Source organism: Cherax quadricarinatus, chromosome 66 (genome assembly GCF_038502225.1).
Source record: "Cherax quadricarinatus isolate ZL_2023a chromosome 66, ASM3850222v1, whole genome shotgun sequence".
In the NCBI taxonomy this organism is placed as follows: domain Eukaryota; kingdom Metazoa; phylum Arthropoda; class Malacostraca; order Decapoda; family Parastacidae; genus Cherax; species Cherax quadricarinatus.
This window is the reverse complement of record NC_091357.1, coordinates 21641993-21666893: the sequence shown is the minus strand read 5'-3', so window position 1 is coordinate 21666893 and position 24901 is coordinate 21641993. Positions and strand designations below refer to the sequence as shown.

The following is a 24901-nucleotide window of genomic DNA, read 5'->3' as shown; positions in this document are numbered from 1 at the left end:
CATTACTCTCACACACAGTATACAGTCACTACTCTCACACACAGTATACAGTCATTACTCTCACACACAGTATACAGTCATTACTCTCACACACAGTATACAGTCATTACTCTCACACACAGTATACAGTCATTACTCTCACACACAGTATACAGTCATTACTCTCACACACAGTATACAGTCATTACTCTCACACACAGTATACAACAATTATTACTCCCACACACAGTATACACCGATCATTACTCACACACAATATACAACAATCATCGCTCACACAATATACAACAACCATTACTCTCACACAATACAGTGGACCCTCGACCAGCGATGGCATCGATTAACGATAAATCTGACTAGCGATACATTTTATCGCAAAAATTTTGCCTCGATTAGCGCTAAAAAACTCGACCAACACTATTCCTTCCATCTGAGACGCGTCCACTTCTGGCCAGTGTTTACAAGCCAGCCAGGCACCGCGGTTGCTTCCAAGCATACAATCGGAACATTTCATATTATCACAGCCTTTTTAGTGATTGCACCTGCAAAATAAGTCACCATGGGCCCCAAGAAAGCTTCTAGTGCCAACCCTACAGCAAAAAGGGTGAGAATTACTATGGATATGAAGAAAGAGATCATTGCTAAGTATGAAAGTGGAGTTCATGTCTCCGAGCTGGCCAGGCTGTACACAAAACCCCAATCAACCATCGCTACTATTGTGGCCAAGAAAATGGCAATCAAGGAAGCTGTTCTTGCCAAAGGTGCAACTATGTTTTCGAAACTGAGATTGCAAGTGATGGAAGATGTTGAGAGACTGTTATTGGTATGGATAAACGAAAAACAGATAGCAGGAGATAGCATCTCTCAAGCGATCATATGTGAAAAGGCTAGGAAGTTGCATGACGATTTAATTAGAAAAATGCCAGCAACTAGTGGTGATGTGAGTGAATTTAAGGCCAGCAAAGGTTGGTTTGAGAGATTTAAGAATCGTAGTGGCATACATAGTGTGATAAGGCATGTTGAGGCTGCCAGTTTGGACCAAAAAGCAGCTGAAAAATATGTGCAGGAATTCAAGGAGTACACAGACAGTGAAGGACTGAAACCTGAACAAGTGTTTAATGGTGACACTGACAATGTTGTGAAACACGTTAGGAATGTCATAAAGGAATGGGAGGTACAGACCTCTATGGGCAGATATGTTGTGCAACAGAGGTCCAGTGACTCTCAAGCTGGTCCTAGTGGCATTAAAAGAAGGGAAGTAACCCCGAAAAAGGACTTGCCACCTCAAGTCCTAATGGAAGGGGATTCCCCTTCTAAACACTAAGACCATCAACACACTCCCCTCTTCCCATCCCATCAGTCATCACCAGATCTTCAATAAAGGTAAGTGTCATGTAACTGTGCATGTCTTCTTCAGTTTGTGTGTATTAAAATTAATATTTCATGTGTTAAAATTTTTTTTTTTCAATACTTTTGGGTGTCTTGCACGGATTAATTTGATTTCCATTATTTCTTATGGGGAAAATTAACTTGACTAACGATTATTTTGACTAACGATGAGCTCTCAGGAACGGATTAATAGCGTTAGTCGAGGGTCCACTGTATACAACAATCATCACACACACAATATACAACAATCATCACTCACAATATACAACAATCATTACTCTCACACAATACGTATACAACAATCATCACTCATAATATACAGCAATCTAAAATAAAAATAAAAAATAAAATCATTACTCTCACACAATATACAACAATCATCACACACACACAATATACAACAATCATTACTCTCACATACATGACACAACATATATTAATCTCACACATTTGCACGTGGCACCCGTTAGTCTCGCACGGCGGTTTCAGATTGACAGCTATTAAACCATGGAACAAGTAGGGTTTGAACTCATGGCAAGTGAGTTGTACAACTCCAGGCCAGTGTGTAAGCAGCTCGACCAGCTGGCTTTGTTTCCAATAGTGTTATTATGTTTGTTGGTTCTTAATGTTCCTCCTGCAAGATTTAATGAGTAGAGATTCATCCCTTTAACTTTGGTAATTCCAGTCCATATTAATGTGGGTATGATTAATTTTTGCAAGTGACCATTCAGATGTGTTAGTCACTGATATATATTAATGTAGACATCTTACCGATGAATTTTATTCAAGCATTGTTACTCCTTCTTTACTATGATAATAAATATTTTTTAACAAATTTCAGTAAGGTATTAGTAGCATTTTTTATTTTTTTTTTGCAATAGTGAATTACACTAACAGTAGGTGATTATAGGGTTTTTGTATGTTGATTTTGGGATAATTGTCAAGTAGATAGCAATCAGGAAGCATGGATTCACTCTTGTGATAACAGTTATCTCCCTGGTTGTAATATTTCTCGTCAATGCCTTTTTATCCCCATAGCTCAGTAGATGGTCACATCCAGGGAGGTTCAGTGCTACCGTCCAGTCATATAAATGTGAAACAAAAAGCCTATTAATGTTTTTATTCTGTTCTTGAGCATTAAAAGTTACAGGTAAATCTTACAAACATTTAGTGTGACTTGCAAATGGTCCAGGTCAGACCGAAACATCGTCATGAGCTTCTCTCTCTTACATGCAAGTTATTTGTCTATTACAAACATTTACTTATACTCAGTATACACCTTTCTCAGCTAATTGTTTCTTAATACTGGTAATGCAGTACTTTTTTTTGTAGTATAGTACTGTATATTTTGTTTCCAAGTGTTGGAGGCCTAGTTTAAGATTGGGCTGTAGGGTCAGTGATCTCCAAAACTATTAGTAGATAATGATCTGAATATTTCATCCCCTAATTTAAGCTTTGTGAAAACATTATCTAGTTAGTGTTTTGAAGGAACTAGTATTGTATAGTTCCTAATTACCTGTAGCCTTCAGACTGGTGCTTTTGATGTACTGTATATATTGCAATATATAGGAGTGCTAATTGTTCATAATTGTTTTACATTGTGTATTCAGCCATCCAAATTTGAAAGGTTATGTTCCCAGAGGTCCTTGACAATGCATAATCTGTGAATATAACTAAATTATGTTAATATAATTAATTTTGTTTCAGATTTGTGCTGATTTTGTGTCTCAGAGGAATATCTCTGATAAGAAAAGATTAAAGAAAGCAGAGAGACTGGGCATGGGAAACCTAGTGTGCAGATTTTGACCAAAATACCATGGCTAGCTTTTAATTTAGGTAATGTGCACCAAGCCAAAGCAAAATAGGCACAACAAAATGTTTACATTTCCATTGTTTCTAATTAGTTACAAGAATGTATTGAATTAAACGTGCAGCTGATTGATGAATGTGATACTTCAGTATCATTCATCAAGTTGGTAATTTTCTGAACTATTTATATTCAGTACAGTTGACTACATTGGACATCTGTCTTAAGAATTATCCTGCCTGTTTATTTTTTATAATAAGAACATTCAACCTTTCAGCTTTTGCACAAGAAAAACAGACTTCTTTGGGGAACAGAATGTATATTAAAATTATATTGTTATTTTTTGTAGTCAGCAATAATTGGCATAGTATTCACAACTGTCCGAACTATTCCACCACCCAAACAGTCCCTGCTCCCTTACACTGCAGAGTATTTGACCTGTATAGAGACTAAACATTTGCAAATCAGTATTTGCCCATGTCTTTCCACTGACTTTCAGTGCCTAGAATACATTATTTTTTCATCTCTGTTTACAATACATTATAAGCTATTTTTTTAACATGGCCTTTCCTCACCAACACAGGGTGACCCTAAGAGGAAAATACATTCACCAGTATTCATTCTCTAGTTGTTTTTCCAAAAGTACACAAACATCATAATTCAATGATCCTTGAAACCGAAATGATATCCTTCTAAACTGTAAATATGTATTAACTTGAGTCATAGTTACACACATCACATAACAGAAAATGGTTATTAAAACTAGTACAACCACACTGTGGAACTACCCTACCCTAATCTATAATGACATTTTATACTGAGGGTGTCTTGCTCTCCATACATTATCCATTAATGCTTTTCTTGTTATTTTTCGTGTAATTAGCCTATGCGTGAGATTGGTAATAACTCATTGCAAACATGATGGTGACTGCATATACTTGTGCATTCTGGCTGTATACACCATGAAGTTAACCCCTAAACGGTCCAAACGTATATATGTGTTCTCTCGTGTAACGCCCCAAATGTATACTATATACGTTTTCTTTGTCATTCATTAAACATTGCCACGATAAGCCTGAGTCGCCTAGACATGAGAGAATGGGTGTGCGCACTCACTGTGCGCCATATTAAAATAATTGGGGATGCCTGGGTACCATATGCTCTTTTTTCCTATTAAAAAAAAAAAAACTATTTTTTTTTTCCTCAAAAAATTTGGGGCGCTACGCAAGTGAACGTATATATACGTTTGGACCATTTAAGGGTTAAGGACCCAACCATCAAGATAAAACAAACTAAAAGAAACACATTGCACTCTCCATTGTTACTACATGACTATATTGCACTTTGCATTGTTGCTACATGAAGGTATTAGACTGCAGTGTTTTACATTATGTAATCTAAAAGAACAATTATAGTTTCTTGGAAGAAATCACAATAAAATGTATGATTGCAAAATATGAAAAAAGTATCGCAGTGAAAATAGGAAATAAAACCTGAACACTCATGTGCTTACACATACATCTTCAGACGAAGATGTGCTCACCTAGTTGTGGTTGCAGGGGTCGAGTCATAGCTCCTGGCCCTGCCTCTTCACTGGTCGCTCCTGGGTCACTCTTCCTGCTCGGAGCTTTATCATACCTCTTCTTAAATTATTATTATTATAATAAAAGAGAAGACCCCTTAAAGCTATGTATGGATCCTGCCTTTACTGCATCACTAATGTGTGTGTATGCACGTGAAATCGCTCAGGTTTTATTTCGTATGTTCACTGTAGCATTTTTTCTTAAGTTTCACGTTCAGCAATAGAGTATTGTGTTTCAGTACGAGACATTGCTGGTAGTAAAGGCAAACTCAACAATACCCTAAAACAGTTTTGTTTTTAAATATTGACTTTATCGTTTTCCTTGCATAAGTAGTTTTAGGGCATTGTTTACAAAAGTTGCAATGTTTACACATACTCTGTCCAGAGTTTCATTTATTACTCTGTCACGAAACACAAAATGTGAATCATAAGTTTATTAGAACTGTGCCAAATTTTATTTACCATTGTTAAAAAATGTATACATATATTTATATATGTAGTGTGTAGTGCAGTATGATTAAGAGAGAAAAAAGTGGTCATTGTAACCAAGCTGCTACATTGTAATATGTATTGATGCTGTACCAGTTTTAGTGCTGTTTTCTGCTTGTTAATGTATATAATAAAATGAGAAGCCTGTTTGCTATGTTAAGTATAATAGCTCTTTCTTCAACAGGGTAGCTACATATATTTGTTTATTTCAATTACAGTATATATGAAGTGTAATACGTATGTTGATAAATACAGGTACAAATCAGTCAAGATTTCTTATAATTTTATTCCATACAGTGTTAAAGAATAAAGCTAGATTACCAAAGTATTCTATAATAATTAATCATAAACTTGTGAGTCTCTTTTGAATAATGAGTATGATGTTTTTCACTGGTGGTAATTACAGTATTTACAATGCAGGGTTCTGCGAGGAGCATTGCTCTATCAATAAAGCACCTGTTACTTAATGATGAACTTTAAAGTGCCGATGAACTGAGGAAACTTATGGAGACAGAAAGTGTAAAAAAAATCTGTATTGATCTCTGTCTCATTGCTGATAAAGAGCTGAAGTTGATCGAAATATAGTTTCTTTCACACCTGTCTAGGATTTTTTTCTACACCTGATAGGGTTGATAAATAAGACACCTGTTCAACACTTGGATATCTTAGTGTTAAATGAGCGTCTTATTATCAACTTGTCAGTTTTCTAAACCGTTTATTCCAGCCTAATTGACGCTAATCTTTAGGTAGCGTTGAGAATAGGCTGGACAAATATGTGGTCAACGAGGGTTGGATTTGAGAAAGGCCTGCCAGGTGTGGGCCAGTAGGGCTGCTGTAGTGTTCTTTCATCCTTATGTTCTGTCTCATGTGGGTTTTCTCAGTTCACTTATTAAGTTTATTGTCTTTTCTCTTATTACCTCCTTGTACTGTACCCACAAAAGTAGAAGTATATTCATAATTTTCAGTATTCTTTAATTTATACTGTACATAATTTTGAAATTTACTGTAGTGCACACCACTTCCTTTTTAACCCGTAAACGGTCCAAGCAGATCTACGTTCACATGTGTAGTGCTACAAAAGTAGATCTACGTTTTCTTTACATATTTTCAAATATAACAAAAAAAAGTAGATCAAAGTTTTTTTACACATTTTCAAATGTAAAAAACAAAAAGATCTACTTTTTTTACATACTTTCAAATGTTGAAAAAACGTATATATACGTTTGGACCGTTTACAGGTTAAGTATGTTGCGACTACTCTCTAAAGAATTTTTTTAACACAATGGCCGCCTCCCACCAAGGCTGTGTGACTTGAAAAAGAAGCAAAGGTTTTCTTCTTTTTACATTTAATAATTTATACAAAAAAGGTTACTAGCCCTGTGCCCCTGGCATTTTAGTTGCCTCTTACGACACACGTGGCTTACGGAGGAAGGAGTCTTCTCTACTTCCTCGTGGAGTCTATAAAGAAATACACCTACCATCTGACTTACGACCTGCTCGACTTATGACCACTCGACTTACGACCGTGTTTTTTATGCCAAATTTCTGGGAAATAAACAACTATTTGTGTTGTACACAGTGTATAAAGTATAAAATACAGTACTAACAACATAAAAAGTAAAGTAAAACATGAAATACCAAAATAAAACAATAAAATAAAGTCATTACAAAAATGTTTTATTGATATTCAGTAGTAAAGTTCAACTTACGACCATTTCGACTTACGACCGGTTTCTCGGAACCGAACTCGGTCGTAAGTCGGACGGTAGGTGTATACATTATTATTAGTGGCATTTTTGTGAAGCATTTAAACACTTGTGAGTCATTCAGCACAAGGAGTGGCGGAGGCTCTAAGTCTTCCTCTGATCACTGCCTGGTCTCTCATTACTGAGGCTGCTTTTGATAATACGTTTTAATGTGAAGATAAATGGTTCAGAGAACCAACAGGTTGATAAATTAGATACATATGCAACACTTGGATATCTTTGTGGCGAAACATTTCTACAGTAAAGATACCCAAGTGTTGCACGTGTGTCTAATTTATCGATACTTTTTTAATGTATTATTTTACACATCATTTTCTTAAATTTATGTTTGGACTGTAGTTTATTTCCTCTGTTGGTTGTTTGAAACCTGCTTCCATATCTGAATTTTTTTTTATTCCTTCAGGAATTTGTAAGTTGTTTTCATGTCTTCTGCTTTTCCTTCAAGAGGACTGCCATGAGGCTGGTGAAGGGTTCTTGGTCCAAGGAATTAAAGCTTTTGCTGCTTCCTGGGATTAAACCTGATTATCCCCTTTTCAATCCATTCCCAGGCACTGCATGACTTACAGATTTAGAGCTTGCCATGAATACAATAATAATTCTCTGTTTCTCCTATCTCCAAATGTCAGGACTTCCACTTCCTGCCCTTGTTATCATTTTAGTTAATACAGTATTTGACATTAATGTCTGAAGATTCTTGCAGTCTTACTGGGACTTTTAAGGTTTGTGACCAGAGCTGTGCACTACCACTTTCTAGATCTTCACCAGTCGAAAGGTCCCATTCTCGATGCAAGGAAATAGACCAGTCTTCCCTTCCTTGGATTGAACAAGATTGCTTCCCTTTCTCCCAAGCACTGTATGACCCCTTTGGGTTTAGTGTTTTTCCCTAATAATAATAATACATAATACTCAGGTATATGTGGGCATGTTAGACTGGAGTAAACAGAGGCAAGTACTCCATGGGATTTGACAAATCCAAGGTTAGGTAAGGTTCGTCAGGAAACAGGACAAGTGTTTCCTGATACGGGTCTCAGTCAGATGATGACCCGCCGTTGGAGCTTTTGGTCATCTGACCGAGACCTTCCGCTGGCTTACTGGTCCACCCCTTTAAAAATTATGGTTAGTTATCACCATTATTGGATTTGACAAATCCTACGTAAACACGGCAATATATATGGACAAAATGCATAAGCTGGGATTTAGATGCTTTAGAGCAGTGGTACTCAAATTTCTCATACAAGTGTGCCATATTTGATGGTCAAATGTGTGTTGACATTGTACCATGTGGAACCTACATAAAAGTAAATTCATAATTTCATGTTAGGGGTGCATCCATTTCCTAGAAGAGCCACAAGTGGCCCGTGGACTAGTTTGGTGACCCATGCTTTAGAGAACAGAAAAGTTAATTCTTAGACTGTACTGGTATACCGATATGGTCTTGGATTTGTACTGTAATGTTTCTTTCCAATTATTCCTTGGAATTTTCCACTTAGATTTTCACATTGGGCTAAACAGGATGGATTTTAAGACTGGAATGTCTTCGGCAATGATATATTTGAAGTTAGGGTGCTAGATTGTATAGTGCATTTTTTCAGCATAAAGGTTGTCTCCCACAGAGGCAGGGTTACCCGAGAAAGAAGAAACGAAGTTTTTTCTTTTAACATTTAGCAATTCATACAGGAGAAGAGGTTATTAGCCCTTTGCTCCTGGCATTTTTAATGCTTCTTACTACATGCATGGCTTGTCTAGGAAAGATTCTTCTCTTCCTCATGGAGATGTTTAGTATATATATGTACACTATAAAAGGGACTTCAGGAAAACTAACTTGCTGGTAATAATTTTTATTACTATTATTATTATTATTATTATTATTATAATATTAATAATAATAATAATATTTAAAACTCAACAATAAGCACCAGGACAATTGTAAATCTGTACAGTAACAAATATATTTTTTACGTTAAAACATATTTTTACATCTCGTAAAATACTTTAAATGTAAAATACATCACATAACATACTCTAAATGTACACTAGATTACAAGAATTTCACTGTCATTAAGAATAAATATGACAAGTTACTGTAAATCTTTTCACATTCCTAAATGTGAGATATATTAACAAAAAAAAAACTTTAACCAGTGAACAAATATGATAAATATAAATTAAAATTTTATGTTAAAAAAGTATTATCAGTACATGCATTCTGTACTACCATTATGTGAGTGTTTTAATTAAATATCAGATGACATAATAATAATGAATAATGTGATGGACTTTTTCAGGTTACTGAATACAGTGGAACCTCGGTACTCGAACAGCTCCATACTCAAACAATTTGGCATTTGAACACTTTGTTGAGTAAACAAATCACTCGGTAGTCGACTGTTTGCTCGGAACTTAACCGAACAAATGTGACCTGCCAGAACTTCGCTGCAAACTATTTCGCATATTTTGGTGTTTCTTTAATATTATTTGTATAAATAAGTCATTATGGGGCCTAAGAGGGCTAGTGATAACAGTCAACCAAAAAGACAATTTGTTGGGAAAAATTTGTTCTGTACTCAAACAGATCGGCACTCAAATAGCCTTCTGAAACCAATTAAGTTCGAGTGCCGAGGTTCCACTGTAATAGAAATTTGCTTCACATTTGACATAGACGTACAGTAATAATTTAATTAATGTAATGTGACCCTGATGACCTGCCTTGCACATATACAAAACTGGGTATAAAGATATGTAATGCAGAGAACGCCTTTATTGTCATTGGCACTTAGCTTAAGATAGAGCTTCATCAAGTCTCCATCACATGACTTGATAAAACTCAGTCATGAGCAAAAAGTCATCTAAAATGCAACATTGCTCCATATTGCATGTCTTTATACCCACTTGTCAGTTTGTTGTCACAATCACCATGAAAAGACTGATAAAGACTAAATGAATTATGTTGAGGTTCCCACATATGATGTGTCAAGAGCCCCAATGGAAAGCCACTTTGTCTGACTTTCTTGAGTTATCCTAGGTACTCTACACATGTGCTGCTATGTATGATTAAGTAAGTAAGTAAGTAAGTTTATTCAGGTATACACAAATACAGTTACATAGAATTATCATACATAGCAGCATATGTGTAGAGAACCTAGGATAACCCAAAAAAGTCAGACAGAGTGACTTATTTGATATTTTATTTGATAATTTATGCAACTGTATTTGTGTGTACCTATACCTGAATAATCTTACTTACAGGGCTGAGATTAGCAGGTTGAGTTAAGAGTATCACACTCACTGGCTCCACACACATTAGCTCAACTCTAACCCCAGTTGACATGGATGTCAATACACCTCATTACTCTACTGTCATCAGTGGTAGGTAAATGTTCAAATTTATTTCAAACCTGCATCTGAACATCTATTTGAATACCCCTTCAAGGTGAATACAGTGGCACCTTGGGATACGAAAAGCTCAAAACATGAACCATTATGTTAAGTGTATTTATGTAAGTGTATTTTTGGGGGTCTGAAACGGATTAATCTAATTTACATTATTCCTCATGGGAACGAATTCTGGAATGAATTAAGTTCGTATCCCAAGGTACCGCTGTACTTTAATGCTGATGAAGAGATCTTGAACTGAAGAATTTCAGATACACTTCACTTATTTGTATCAAACCTATGTACAATTCACCAGGCCCTGTATGGGTTTAGCTCTTCTCCATGAATTTAAATTAATAATACTGCACTTGAATAGTGCTGTGTGTCCCATATGGTTTAGTAAGTTTTGGAGAATAGAAACAAAAAATATTGCTTTTAATAAATTGACTCTAAAAACATCATGCTTGAATATGAAAATAGTAACTGTTGTGGTACTAAGTAAAATATTTTACAGTAATAAAATGGAAAATCATGGGAGGAGGGCCAAATCCATAGGGGTCATACAGCATCTTAGGTAATGGAAAAATCAAATTTGATCCAAGGAATGGAAGGATTACTCAAGATTATTTGGATCAAGAACCCTTCACTGGCATCAAGTCATCTCCCTTTATAGAATAAAAAAAAAAAAAGTCACATGATAAATACTTAACCTCATTTGTAAACTGGTCACTTAAGAGTGGATTTTTCTAATAAAAATTAAATACTTTCACATTATGTATCCACCCTGAAGTATATAACATGTGAGGCATTATAACACTACCTTTGTGGTATACTCTTCATCACATCAATAAATATCTTTTGCAAGTAACCCACAATTCAGAGTGGGAATGTTTGTGTCTGTCCTGGGGCATCAAGTTGCAAGTGGTTCAGCACAGACTGGAATATTGTCTAAGGTTTCCACCAAATTGTAACTTAATCTTTAATAAATAATGTCAGAGTGCAGTTAGAAAATAATGTGAAAAATGTCATACTAGATTTTCCAAGTCTGCCAGAGAAAGATTATTTTAAAGATATCTATTGTAAAGTTTGTTCTATTTTTTTTAAGTACAGTAGGGAAGAGCTGTACTGTATATTGCTATAAAGTTACTTTCATAGTACATTTTTTTACAGGCACCAAAGTTCCCGAAGCACATTACCAATTGGCCTACATGTGTGACACAAAGGTTCCCCCCCCCCCAAAAAAAAATAGACATACTAATTATGAAAAACAGTATCAAACTACAATGTAATTTAAGATTAACCGAGATGATTGATGACACGAAACGCAACGGTCTGGAGTTTTGAGACTCTCTGATCGCAGGTTCTATCCCCGCCCATGGTATGGTATGTTTGCAATCATGTCATTACGATTTCATGAGTCTATATATAATACTGTACACCCTTCATGGGATGTATAATATACTAGATCAAAAAATTACCTTCCATTCTTCAGGTGTCATATGACCCCTTACAGGTGAAGTGCTTCCCCTTGATAATAATCCCTTAAAAAGGGACTTAAGGTAAACTCTTAGCATGTATGCACTGCGAGATTCACACCTCTCGATATATTATACCCTAGAGCTGAAGTGATATATCACAGCCATATACAGAGTTGTAGGTGTCTTGTAGCAGAGATGTGATAAGTTGTTGTAGATAACACCAGGTGTATGTATTTCTACCCCAAGACTTTATACGATGCTTAAATAATAATCTCTGAAAAATTATTAATTGATACTTATATATCGCTCTTTACTGAATTTTGCAGCGTTGTATGATAGATGTTGGTTTAGCATTTCCATATGAATATAATATTACGACTGTCTCTTGAAACATCGGGGATTTGACTTCAGTAACCTACATAACTGTATTATGCAATCTGAGGTTTCTTGATGCTGGTGAGGGGCTCTTGATCCAAGCCCCTCAAGGAAGGTTCCTTGATGTTGGTGAGGGGTTCTTGATCCAAGCCCCTCAAGGAAAGTTCCTTGATGTTGGTGAGGGCTCTTGATCCAAGCCCCTCAAGGAAGGTTCCTTGATTTTGGTGAGGGGCTCTTAATCCAAGCCCCTCAAGGAAAGTTCCTTGATGTTGGTGAGGGCTCTTGATCCAAGGCCCTCAAGGAAGGTTCCTTGATGTTGGTGAGGGGCTCTTAATCCAAGTCCCTCAAGGAAGGTTCCTTGATGTTGATGAGGGGATCTTGATCCAAGCCTCTCAAGGAAGGTTCCTTGATGTTGGTGAGGGACTCTTGATCCAAGCCCCTCAAGGAAGGTTCCTTGATGTTGGTGAGGGGCTCTTGATCCAAGCCCCTCAAGGAAGGTTCCTTGATGTTGATGAGGGGCTCTTGATCCAAGGCCCTCAAGGAAAGTTCCTTTATGTTGGTGAGGGCTCTTGATCCAAGCCCCTCAAGGAAGGTTCCTTGATGTTGGTGAGGGACTCTTGATCCAAGCCCCTCAAGGAAAGTTCTTTTATGTTGGTGAAGGCTCTTGATCCAAGCCCCTCAAAGAAGGTTCCTTGATGTTGATGAGGGGCTCTTGATCCAAGCCCCTCAAGGAAGGTTCCTTGATATTGGTGAGGGCTCTTGATCCAAGCCCCTCAAAGAAGGTTCCTTGATGTTGGTGAGGGGCTCTTAATCCAAGTCCCTCAAAGAAGGTTCCTTGATGTTGATGAGGGGCTCTTGATCCAAGCCCCTCAAAGAAGGTTCCTTGATGTTGATGATGGGCTCTTGATCCAAGCTCCTCAAAGAAGGTTCCTTGATGTTGATGAGGGACTCTTGATCCAAGTCCCTCAAGGAAGATTCCTTGATGTTGGTGAGGGCTCTTGATCCAAGCCCCTCAAGGAAGGTTCCTTGATGTTGGTGAGGGACTCTTGATCCAAGTCCCTCAAGGAAGGTTCCTTGATGTTGGTGAGGGGCTCTTAATCCAAGCCCCTCAAGGAAGGTTCCTTGATGTTGGTGAGGGACTCTTGATCCAAGCCCCTCAAAGGTTCCTTGATGTTGGTGAGGGGCTCTTAATCCAAGCCCCTCAAGGAAGATTCCTTGATGTTGGTGAGGGGCTATTGATCCAAGCTCCTCAAGGAAGGGTCCTTGATGTTGGTGAGGGCTCTTAATCCAAGCCCCTCAAGGAAGGTTCCTTGATGTTGGTGAGGGGCTCTTAATCCAAGCTCCTCAAGGAAGGTTCCTTGATGTTGGTGAGGGGCTCTTAATCCAAGCCCCTCAAGGAAGGTTCCTTGATGTTGGTGAGGGGCTCTTAATCCAAGCCCCTCAAGGAAGGTTCCTTGATGTTGGTGAGGGGCTCTTAATCCAAGCCCCTCAAAGAAGGTTCCTTGATGTTGATGAGGGGCTCTTGATCCAAGCTCCTCAAAGAAGGTTCCTTGATGTTGATGAGGGACTCTTGATCCAAGTCCCTCAAGGAAGATTCCTTGATGTTGGTGAGGGCTCTTGATCCAAGCCCCTCAAGGAAGGTTCCTTGATGTTGGTGAGGGACTCTTGATCCAAGACCCTCAAGGAAGGTTCCTTGATGTTGGTGAGGGGCTCTTAATCCAAGCCCCTCAAGGAAGGTTCCTTGATGTTGGTGAGGGACTCTTGATCCAAGCCCCTCAAAGGTTCCTTGATGTTGGTGAGGGGCTCTTAATCCAAGCCCCTCAAGGAAGATTCCTTGATGTTGGTGAGGGGCTATTGATCCAAGCTCCTCAAGGAAGGTTCCTTGATGTTGGTGAGGGCTCTTAATCCAAGCCCCTCAAGGAAGGTTCCTTGATGTTGGTGAGGGGCTCTTAATCCAAGCTCCTCAAGGAAGGTTCCTTGATGTTGGTGAGGGGCTCTTAATCCAAGCCCCTCAAGGAAGGTTCCTTGATGTTGGTGAGGGGCTCTTAATCCAAGCCCCTCAAGGAAGGTTCCTTGATGTTGGTGAGGGGCTCTTAATCCAAGCTCCTCAAGGAAGGTTCCTTGATGTTGGTGAGGGGCTCTTAATCCAAGCTCCTCAAGGAAGGTTCCTTGATGTTGGTGAGGGGCTCTTAATCCAAGCCCCTCAAGGAAGGTTCCTTGATGTTGGTGAGGGGCTCTTAATCCAAGCTCCTCAAGGAAGGTTCCTTGATGTTGGTGAGGGGCTCTTAATCCAAGCCCCTCAAGGAAGGTTCCTTGATGTTGGTGAGGGGCTCTTAATCCAAGCTCCTCAAGGAAGGTTCCTTGATGTTGGTGAGGGGCTCTTAATCCAAGCTCCTCAAGGAAGGTTCCTTGATGTTGGTGAGGGGCTCTTAATCCAAACCCCTCAAGGAAGGTTCCTTGATGTTGGTGAGGGGCTCTTAATCCAAGCTCCTCAAGGAAGGTTCCTTGATGTTGGTGAGGGGCTCTTAATCCAAGCCCCTCAAGGAAGGTTCCTTGATGTTGGTGAGGGGCTCTTAATCCAAGCCCCTCAAGGAAGGTTCCTTGATGTTGGTGAGGGGCTCTTAATCCAAGCCCCTCAAGGAAGGTTCCTTGATGTTGGTGAGGGGCTCTTAATCCAAGCCCCTCAAGGAAGGTTCCTTGATGTTGGTGAGGGGCTCTTAATTCAAGCTCCTCAAGGAAGGTTCCTTGATGTTGGTGAGGGGCTCTTAATCCAAGCTCCTCAAGGAAGGTTCCTTGATGTTGGTGAGGGGCTCTTAATCCAAGCCCCTCAAGGAAGGTTCCTTGATGTTGGTGAGGGGCTCTTAATTCAAGCCCCTCAAGGAAGGTTCCTTGATGTTGGTGAGGGGCTCTTAATCCAAGCTCCTCAAGGAAGGTTCCTTGATGTTGGTGAGGGGCTCTTAATCCAAGCCCCTTAAGGAAGGTTCCTTGATGTTGGTGAGGGGCTCTTAATTCAAGCCCCTCAAGGAAGGTTCCTTGACACTGGACAGGTACCTAAAGTCAGTACCTGACCAATCGGGCTGTGGTTCGTACGTCAGCTTGCGTGCAGCCAGCAGTAACAGCCTGGCTGATCAGACCCTGATCCACCATGAGGACTGGTCTCAGACCAGGCTGCGGGGGCGTTGACCCCGGAAACCCTCTCCAGGTAAACTCCAGGGGCTCTTGATCCAAGCCCCTCAAGAAAGTTTCCTTGACACTGGTTAGGGGCTCTTGATTCAAGTCCCTCATGGAAAGTTCCTTGATGCCGGTGAGGGGCTCTTGATCTAGGGAATTGGATCTGTGCTCCAGTTCCCTGAATTAAGCCTGAATACCTTCCACATCCCCCTACAGTCGCTGCATAATGCTACGGGTTTAGTGCTTCCCCTTAATTATAATAATAATCTTGATCGAAGGAACTGGACTTCCTTCCCTGGGATCAAACAGGAGTGTTTTCCATTCCCCAAACATGGTATGACCTACACTGATTAGTGGTTTTTCAAAGCTAATCAACTGCATGACTGTCACTAAGGTTGAATACAACTTGTTAACTACCAGTCAAGATTTTAATACCTAAAATAGGTATTCATTATTATTGTGTATATACAGTGCAAAACATCATCTCTTAATGTATACAGTGCGAAACATCATCTCTTAATGTAGTACGTATATTCTGACCCCTATTTAACTCTTTCCCCTAAATATAATTAATAAAGTACTATATCAGTTAGGCCTGTATACCTTGTACATGTAGAAATAAAGATACTATTATTATTATTATTATTATTATTATTATTATTATTATTATTATTATTATTATTATCTTGTAATGGAGTATCTTGCATTCTACAAAAACTTTGGAAAATTACATGTATGTATTTGTATTGCTGTTTATACTGCTAAACAATGCTCATTCATACGTATATACATACATATGTATATACATACATACGTATATACGTACATATCTGTATATAAATGGGCATTCTACATGCACACCTAAATGTCACTCATCTCTGTATAAACATTGTATCATGTGGAAATAACATTATACAAACATACGTATATACATACATGCATATATACATACAAGCGCATTATGACTTGCGGGTTGAGCGCTTAATTATAATAATATATCGAAGGAACCGTGACACTGTCACTCACCAACCTCTGTCTCCCAACGTTCACGGTTGTCTCTGAAGTCTTCAAAACACTGATATATATACACGTACTGATCCTGAAATGTTAACACTACTATTAGTTTCTGTTTGACTCTTGTAGGTTGAGTGCTTCATTTTTTTTATTATAATAATACTGTTAGTTTCTATGGCAAATTTTGAAGTGACCATTTATTTTTGAGGTTCCTGCAAGGTAGAATGATGCTAGATGTACTGACTAGTGTCAATGTAAGTCTCAAGTACTTCTCATAATGTAATATTGTCAGTACTGAGTGGTCACATCCTGGGGACAAAATTAACCTACTTTGCAGGAAATGCTCAGCATAACAAGGGACTTTCTATACAGTAGTATGTCATTGGTGTCAGCTATGGTCTGTATAAGTTGTATCATGTACTTGTAAAGATAGAGATATTATTATTAAGAATGTTAATATTGGACTAACCACTGTCTGTACCATGCTCATGCGACCTTCACGTATACTTTCCACAGTCCTGACAATGTTAGCCATGCGGCTGGTCGTGTACTCGTCTATCATGTGCCACAGTGCTATCAACGTCCCACTTCTGCCACAACCAGCTCTGTTGGAAGCAAGATCTCTTCAGTAAACCTGTGCATGTGCAATATTCCTAGGTGTAAATTATCCATGACTTGTGCAATGTACTGAGAGAAAATGTGAAGTTAAAATGGTATGATTATTCACTTTTTTGGGTTATCCTGGTGGGCTATTTACACTATGTATGATAACTTGACTCATGTGTACCTGTGTCTAAACAGGCACATGTACACGTAAGTATAATTATCATACATAGTATAAATTACCTAAGATGACCCAAAAAAGTCAGACACACTGACTTATTTCCATTGGGGTCTTTGGTCGTACGTAAAAACTAAAAATCCATTCCTTCCACTGAGGTAAACTCTTCAGGCTGAGGGACTGACCACCTTAAGTACTCTTTCTCCAAGGTTGATGGACTGATTATATCATCTTTTTATTTCATTACTACTACTGCTGCCTTTGTATTTGACAAGAAGACTACTGTATAGGTGAAATGTTCCATCAATAAATATACCCAACTGTTGCTATTATGTCTTCTCGCCGCCATTATCAATATCTCCACACTATGACCCTGGTTGGTTTAGGGTTTAGTTATGATTGTAATAACTCATTACACTTCTTCCTCACTTGTTATAACAACAGACTCCCACTTCAGCCTCTTGTCTAAAACATTACTGACAAATCATTATTTCCCCATATCCTATATAAATCTAGATTTCTCCAACTTGAATCCATTTCTGCGAGTCCTATGTTAGTTACGTATTTCCAGCACATTATTTATATTCCCTTTATTTATGCCTGTTTTCCACAGGTCCTGATCCACTCTGAGGCCTCGGGGGCATTGACCCCTGAAATCCTCTCCAGGTATACAACGACCCCAATAGAAATATCACTTAGACTTTTTATGAATTATCGTACTTAACTTACACATATGTTAAAACTAAATATGATAATTGTACTTGGTGTTTACTACCCAATCCATGTTTCGAACCCCACACGACACATGGACTCGTTCCTATACATTTTCCAGACCTCTTGCTCAGTTCTGGAGACCAGAACTGAGCAGCATAACGTAAATGAGGCCTAGCCAAAGAAGCATAATCTAAATGAGGCCTATCCCAAGAAGCATAATCTAAATGAGGCCTAGCCTAAGAAGCATAATCTAAATGAGGCCTAGCCTAAGAAGCATAATCTAAATGAGGCCTAGCCAAAGAAGCATAATCTAAATGAGGCCTAGCCTAAGAAGCATAATCTAAATGAGGCCTATCCCAAGAAGCATAATCTAAATGAGGCCTAGCCTAAGAAGCATAATCTAAATGAGGCCTAGCCAAAGAAGCATAATCTAAATGAGGCCTATCCCAAGAAGCATAATCTAAATGAGGCCTAGCCTAAGAAGCATAATCTAAATGAGGCCTAGCCTAAGAAGCATAATCTAAATGAGGCCTAGCCAAAGAAGCATAATCTAAAGGAGGCCTAGCCTAAGAAGCATAATCTAAATGAGGCCTAGCCTAAGAAGCATAATCTACATGAGGCCTAGCCTAAGAAGCATAATCTAAATGAGGCCTAGCCTAAGAAGCATAATCTAAATGAGGCCTAGCCTAAGAAGCATAATATAAACGAGGCCTAGCCAAAGAAGCATAATCTAAAGGAGGCCTAGCCTAAGAAGCATAATCTAAATGAGGCCTAGCCTAAGAAGCATAATCTAAATGAGGCCTAGCCTAAGAAGCATAATCTAAATGAGGCCTAGCCTAAGAAGCATAATCTAAATGAGGCCTAGCCTAAGAAGCATAATATAAATGAGGCCTAGCCTAAGAAGCATAATATAAATGAGGCCTAGCCTAAGAAGCATAATATAAATGAGGTCTAGCCTAAGAAGCATAATCTAAATGAGGCCTAGCCTAAGAAGCATAATATAAATGAGGCCTAGCCTAAGAAGCATAATATAAATGAGGCCTAGCCCAAGAAGCATAATATAAATGAGGCCTAGCCTAAGAAGCATAATATAAATGAGGCCTAGCCTAAGAAGCATAATATAAATGAGGCCTAGCCTAAGAAGCATAATATAAATGAGGCCTAGCCTAAGAAGCATAATATAAATGAGGCCTAGCCTAAGAAGCATAATATAAATGAGGCCTAGTCCAAGAAGCATAATATAAATGAGGCCTAGCCTAAGAAGCATAATATAAATGAGGCCTAGCCTAAGAAGCATAATATAAATGAGGCCTAGCCTAAGAAGCATAATATAAATGAGGCCTAGCCTAAGAAGCATAATATAAATGAGGCCTAGCCTAAGAAGCATAATATAAATGAGGCCTAGCCTAAGAAGCATAATATAAATGAGGCCTAGCCTAAGAAGCATAATATAAATGAGGCCTAGCCTAAGAAGCATAATATAAATGAGGCCTAGTCCAAGAAGCATAATATAAATGAGGCCTAGCCTAAGAAGCATAATATAAATGAGGCCTAGCCTAAGAAGCATAATATAAATGAGGCCTAGCCTAAGAAGCATAATATAAATGAGGCCTAGCCTAAGAAGCATAATATAAATGAGGCCTAGCCTAAGAAGCATAATATAAATGAGGCCTAGCCCAAGAAGCATAATCTATATAATGCAAAACCAACGTAGCATAAACTAAATAAGGCTTAACCAAAGAAGTATATAGAGTGTAGAAAGCAAGTGTATAAAGAGTAGTAACCAACCCGCAGTGTACAAGTACTGGTCTTGTAGGGTGTGCCTTGGCAATGCTTCTAGCTTCCATGATCAACCTGAGAATGTCATCATGCTTGGGCACTGACCTCTCCGGCCAGTTGGTCATATGAAAATGGTGGATTACCTTCACTTGGTTATCCTGCAAAGAGGAAACGTTAAATTCTAACTAGTAATTTTGTTCTTAATGTTTTGGTAAATTTTTCTCCCATATCCCAGGCGCTGTGTGACCTTACGGGTCTAGAGCATCATCATGAATACAATGATAATAAGGATTGTATAAACTTGGCCTTCCAGACTGAGTGGCTTTAGTAAGGTTAATAAAGAATTAGACGCATGTGTAACATTGGATATCTTTGTAATGTTTCACCATCCAGTGACAGTACGAGGCCATAATGTGAAGACTGTACAACTATATACAAAAGACTGAACTTGAATGATGTGCTGGTACGTCCCGGGTCTCGTCCAGATGGTGATCCAGCGATACAGAAGATAAGGGACTGATTACCTCGTCTTTTGTGTATAGTTCTACAGTCTTCCCATTATGTCCTTGTATTGATAAAGCCACTGGATGGCGAAACGTCTACAAATAAAGATACCTATATGTTGCACACATGTCTAATTCTTCATATTATCGGTATTATATACTTCTCATGTACAAGGTGAGGAATGACTGACCTGAGATACTACCAGTGTCCTCTTCCTGAAGCTGCCGTTGTTGTGACTGTCAACAAGAGTAACACTGAGTTCATCATGACCCATCACCCAGGTGTTATCACCACGATCATCAATGTAACGTGCTACCTGTAACACTATATATGTTATGTAACACACACACGAACACACACTGGGTCCAGGAGCTGTGAATCGACTCCTGCAACCACATATACGTGAGTACATGTACACACAAGGGTCAAGAGCTGTGAATCGACTCCTGCAACCACATATACGTGAGTACATGTACAACACAAGGGTCAAGAGCTGTGAATCGACCCCTGCAATCACATACAGGTAAGTACACACACATTGGGGCCAGGAGCTATGAATCAACCCCTGCAACCACATATAGGTGAGTACACACACAAGGGCCAGGAGCTATGAATCGACCCCTGCAATCACATATAGGTAAGTACACACACACTGGGGCCAGGAGCTATGAATCAACCCCTGCAATCAAATACAGGTAAGTACACACACACTGGGGCCAGGAGCTATGAATCAACCCCTGCAATCACATATAGGTAAGTACACACACTGGGGCCAGGAGCTATGAATCAACCCCTGCAATCACATATAGGTAAGTACACACACACTGGGGCCAGGAGCTATGAATCAACCCCTGCAATCACATATAGGTAAGTACACACACTGGGGCCAGGAGCTATGAATCAACCCCTACAATCACATATAGGTAAGTACACACACACTGGGGCCAGGAGCTATGAATCAACCCCTGCAATCACATATAGGTAAGTACATACACACACTGGGGCCAGGAGCTATGAATCAACCCCTGCAATCACATATAGGTAAGTACACACACACACTGGGGGCCAGGAGCCATGAATCGACCCCTGCAATCACATATAGGTAGGTACACACACACGGGCCAGGAGCTATGAATCAACCCCTGCAATCACATATAGGTAAGTACACACACACTGGGGCCAGGAGCTATGAATCAACCCCTGCAATCACATATAGGTAAGTACACACACACACGGGGGGCCAGGAGCCATGAATCGACCCCTGCAATCACATATAGGTAAGTACACACACTGGGGCCAGGAGCTATGAATCAACCCCTGCAATCACATATAGGTAAGTACACACACACGGGGCCAGGAGCCATGAATCGACCCCTGCAATCACATATAGGTAAGTACACACACACTGGGGCCAGGAGCTATGAATCAACCCCTGCAATCACATATAGGTAAGTACACACACACACTGGGGGCCAGGAGCCATGAATCGACCCCTGCAATCACATATAGGTAAGTACACACACACTGGGGCCAGGAGCTATGAATCAACCCCTGCAATCACATATAGGTAAGTACACACACACACTGGGGGCCAGGAGCTATGAATCAACCCCTGCAATCACATATAGGTAAGTACACACACACTGGGGCCAGGAGCTATGAATCAACCCCTGCAATCACATATAGGTAAGTACACACACACACTGGGGGCCAGGAGCTATGAATCAACCCCTGCAATCACATATAGGTAAGTACACACACACACTGGGGCCAGGAGCTATGAATCAACCCCTGCAATCACATATAGGTAAGTACACACACACACTGGGGGCCAGGAGCCATGAATCGACCCCTGCAATCACATATAGGTAAGTACACACACACTGGGGCCAGGAGCTATGAATCAACCCCTGCAATCACATATAGGTAAGTACACACACACTGGGGCCAGGAGCTATGAATCAACCCCTGCAATCACATATAGGTAAGTACACACACACTGGGGCCAGGAGCTATGAATCAACCCCTGCAATCACATATAGGTAAGTACACACACACACTGGGGGCCAGGAGCCGTGAATCGACCCCTGCAATCACATATAGGTAAGTACACACACACTGGGGCCAGGAGCTATGAATCAACCCCTGCAATCACATATAGGTAAGTACACACACACTGGGGCCAGGAGCTATAAATCAACCCCTGCAATCACATATAGGTAAGTACACACACACTGGGGCCAGGAGCCATGAATCGACCCCTGCAACCACAATTAGGTGAGTACACACTTTCAATGATACACACACAGGAGATAATAACTCACAGCTTGCTTGGTGTTATCAACAGACAGTCTGATGATAACACAGACGTCACAGTCCCAGATCAGTTGCCAGAAGTCATCGTCCTGGTCAGGATATGGATCTTGGGTGGCTATAAACCTCTTTCCCTGAGTGATATACAACAAGCACTTTCATTATTCACAATATCTCTCACCTAACATATTATACTTGACATTTCTATTTTAAGATAACAATACTAGTAATAATACTCACCAGTATATAAGACGCGTTAATATATTCCACTTGACTGACCCTCACAAGCGTATCGTCAACTATAATGTACGAAGAAATGTAATGGTTTTAATTGTACAATAATACAATCGATTATTATACATGTATAATATTCAGAGTAACTAATGTTACACAGTGATTTTTTGTACTAGTGTTAGTATTCCTTTGTCTTGTGTTAATACTTGTATGACTCGTGTTAATACTTGTATGACTCGTGTTATTTTTATGAGTCGCGAAAATTTTTCCCTTTATTCATAAAAGCAAATTTAGTTGAACAGAAAAGTGAATCAGGATTATTTACCGTGGAGGCTTAGTAACCCAGGATGCCACCCACAAGTCTACTAACTCTCAGGCATCTACTTACTACTGAGGTAAAGAGGGGTTAGGAGATGATAGGAGACTTGCCCACACGTCCCTCCTTCCCCAGGGTTTGACCCGTCCCTTCCAGTTACTAGCAGAATGCACTACAGTAAGTTTAGTATTTACGTACTGGTACATGTCAGTACAATCATACACAGTGTAAATTTCCCAGGATAACCCAAAAAAGTCAAAGTAACTTATTCCCAGTGGGGTTTATAACACAGAAAAGACAACAACTCCAAGTTTCGTAACTTGAATTACAAGAGTGACGTGTACACATTAATGTATTTATTCGTACACACAGAGCACAATCTGACATGTACGTACTGTGGCCAGAGCCATGTAGGTGTGGCATTACCTGGAGTTTACCTGGAGAGGATTTCGGGCGTCAACGCCCCCGTGGCTCGGTCTGAGACCAGGCCTCACGGTGGATCAGGGTCTGATCAACCAGGCTGTTACTACTGGCCGCACGCAAGCTGACGTATGAACCACAGCCTGGTTGGTCAGGTACTGACTTTAGGTGCCTGTCCAGTGCCTTCTTGAAGACAGCCAGGGGTCTATTGGTAATCATGGATGGTCCGGCGACCATCGTGTGTTGTGTGGTAGTCTGACCTTACACTGGAAGGGTAGAGTGGATGGTTTAATTACCTCGTCTGGGTAATCGTTCAACTAGAGTCACCTCTCGTCATCGCACTACAGCATCTTTGGCTTTCTGACAGTGCATTCACTGCTGAGTATTCATTCTTCACCAGTGAAATTGGCTTGTGTTGGCATTCACTGTAAATTTTGTGTATAGTGTGCGTAGAATGTGGTGAGATAATATATTGAATTCCAAGTTATTACAGCGTCTCTTGACTTACTGATCGATATTGTGACTTATAAGCCAGTATAGCAGGCTTGCAACACAAGTATAGCAGGCTTGCAACACAAGTATAGCAGGCTTGCAACACAACTATAGCAGGTTTGCAATACAAGTATAGCAGGCTTGCAACACAAGTACTGTTCTTGCAACACAAGTATAGCAGGCTTGCAACACAAGTACTGCTGTTCTTGCAACACAAGTATAGCAGGCTTGCAACACAATTACAGCAGGCTTGCAACACAAGTACTGCTGTTCTTGCAACACAAGTATAGCAGGCTTGCAACACAATTACAGCAGGGTTGCAACACAAGTACTGCTGTTCTTGCAACACAAGTATAGCAGGCTTGCAACACAAGTACTGCTGTTCTTGCAACACAAGTATAGCAGGCTTGCAACACAATTACAGCAGGCTTGCAACACAAGTACTGCTGTTCTTGCAACAAGTATAGCAGGCTTGCAACACAATTACAGCAGGCTTGCAACACAATTACAGCAGGCTTGCAACACAAGTACAGCAGGCTTGCAACACACGTACAGCAGGCTTGCAACACAATTACATCAAGCTTGCAACACAAGTACAGCAAGCTTGCAACACAAGTATAGCAGGCTTGCAACACAAGTACAGCAGGCTTGCGACACAATTACAGCAAGCTTGCAACACAAGTACAGCAGGCTTGCAACACAAGTACAGCAGGCTTGCAACACAAGTACAGCAGGCTTGCAACACAAGTATAGCAGGCTTGCAACACAAGTATAGCAGGCTTGCAACACAAGTATAGCAGGCTTGCAACACAAGTACAGCAGGCTTGCAACACAAGTACAGCAGGCTTGCAACACAAGTATAGCAGGCTTGCAACACAAGTACAGCAGGCTTGCAACACAAGTAT

At 39.7% G+C, this 24901-nt stretch overlaps 2 protein-coding genes across 4 annotated transcripts in view; one reads left to right on the top strand and one right to left on the bottom strand.

Moving 5' to 3' along the window:
• Positions 1 to 5537, top strand: part of ko (Stork-head domain-containing protein knockout) — a 38717-nt gene extending 33180 nt beyond the window's left edge. The window contains exon 8 of the mRNA XM_053798916.2: positions 3097 to 5537. Coding sequence (XP_053654891.2) covers positions 3097 to 3195 — 99 coding nt within the window. The 3' untranslated portion in view covers positions 3196 to 5537. The remainder of the gene's footprint in view (positions 1 to 3096) is intronic.
• Positions 5538 to 8855: 3318 nt separating this feature from the next.
• The window catches only part of LOC128704010 (receptor-type tyrosine-protein phosphatase H), a 35744-nt gene continuing 19698 nt past the window's right edge, over positions 8856 to 24901 (bottom strand). For 2 of the 3 annotated variants that reach the window (XM_070099228.1, XM_070099227.1), the window contains exons 8-14: positions 22775 to 22833; positions 22546 to 22689; positions 20412 to 20537; positions 19727 to 19875; positions 16913 to 17048; positions 15262 to 16528; positions 8856 to 15164 (exon numbers count right to left, since the gene is read on the bottom strand). In XM_070099228.1, the coding sequence (XP_069955329.1) occupies positions 16448 to 16528; positions 16913 to 17048; positions 19727 to 19875; positions 20412 to 20537; positions 22546 to 22689; positions 22775 to 22833 (695 nt within the window). In that variant the 3' untranslated portion in view covers positions 8856 to 15164; positions 15262 to 16447. The remainder of the gene's footprint in view (positions 15165 to 15261; positions 16529 to 16912; positions 17049 to 19726; positions 19876 to 20411; positions 20538 to 22545; positions 22690 to 22774; positions 22834 to 24901) is intronic. The other variant, XM_070099226.1, reaches the window with a different exon arrangement.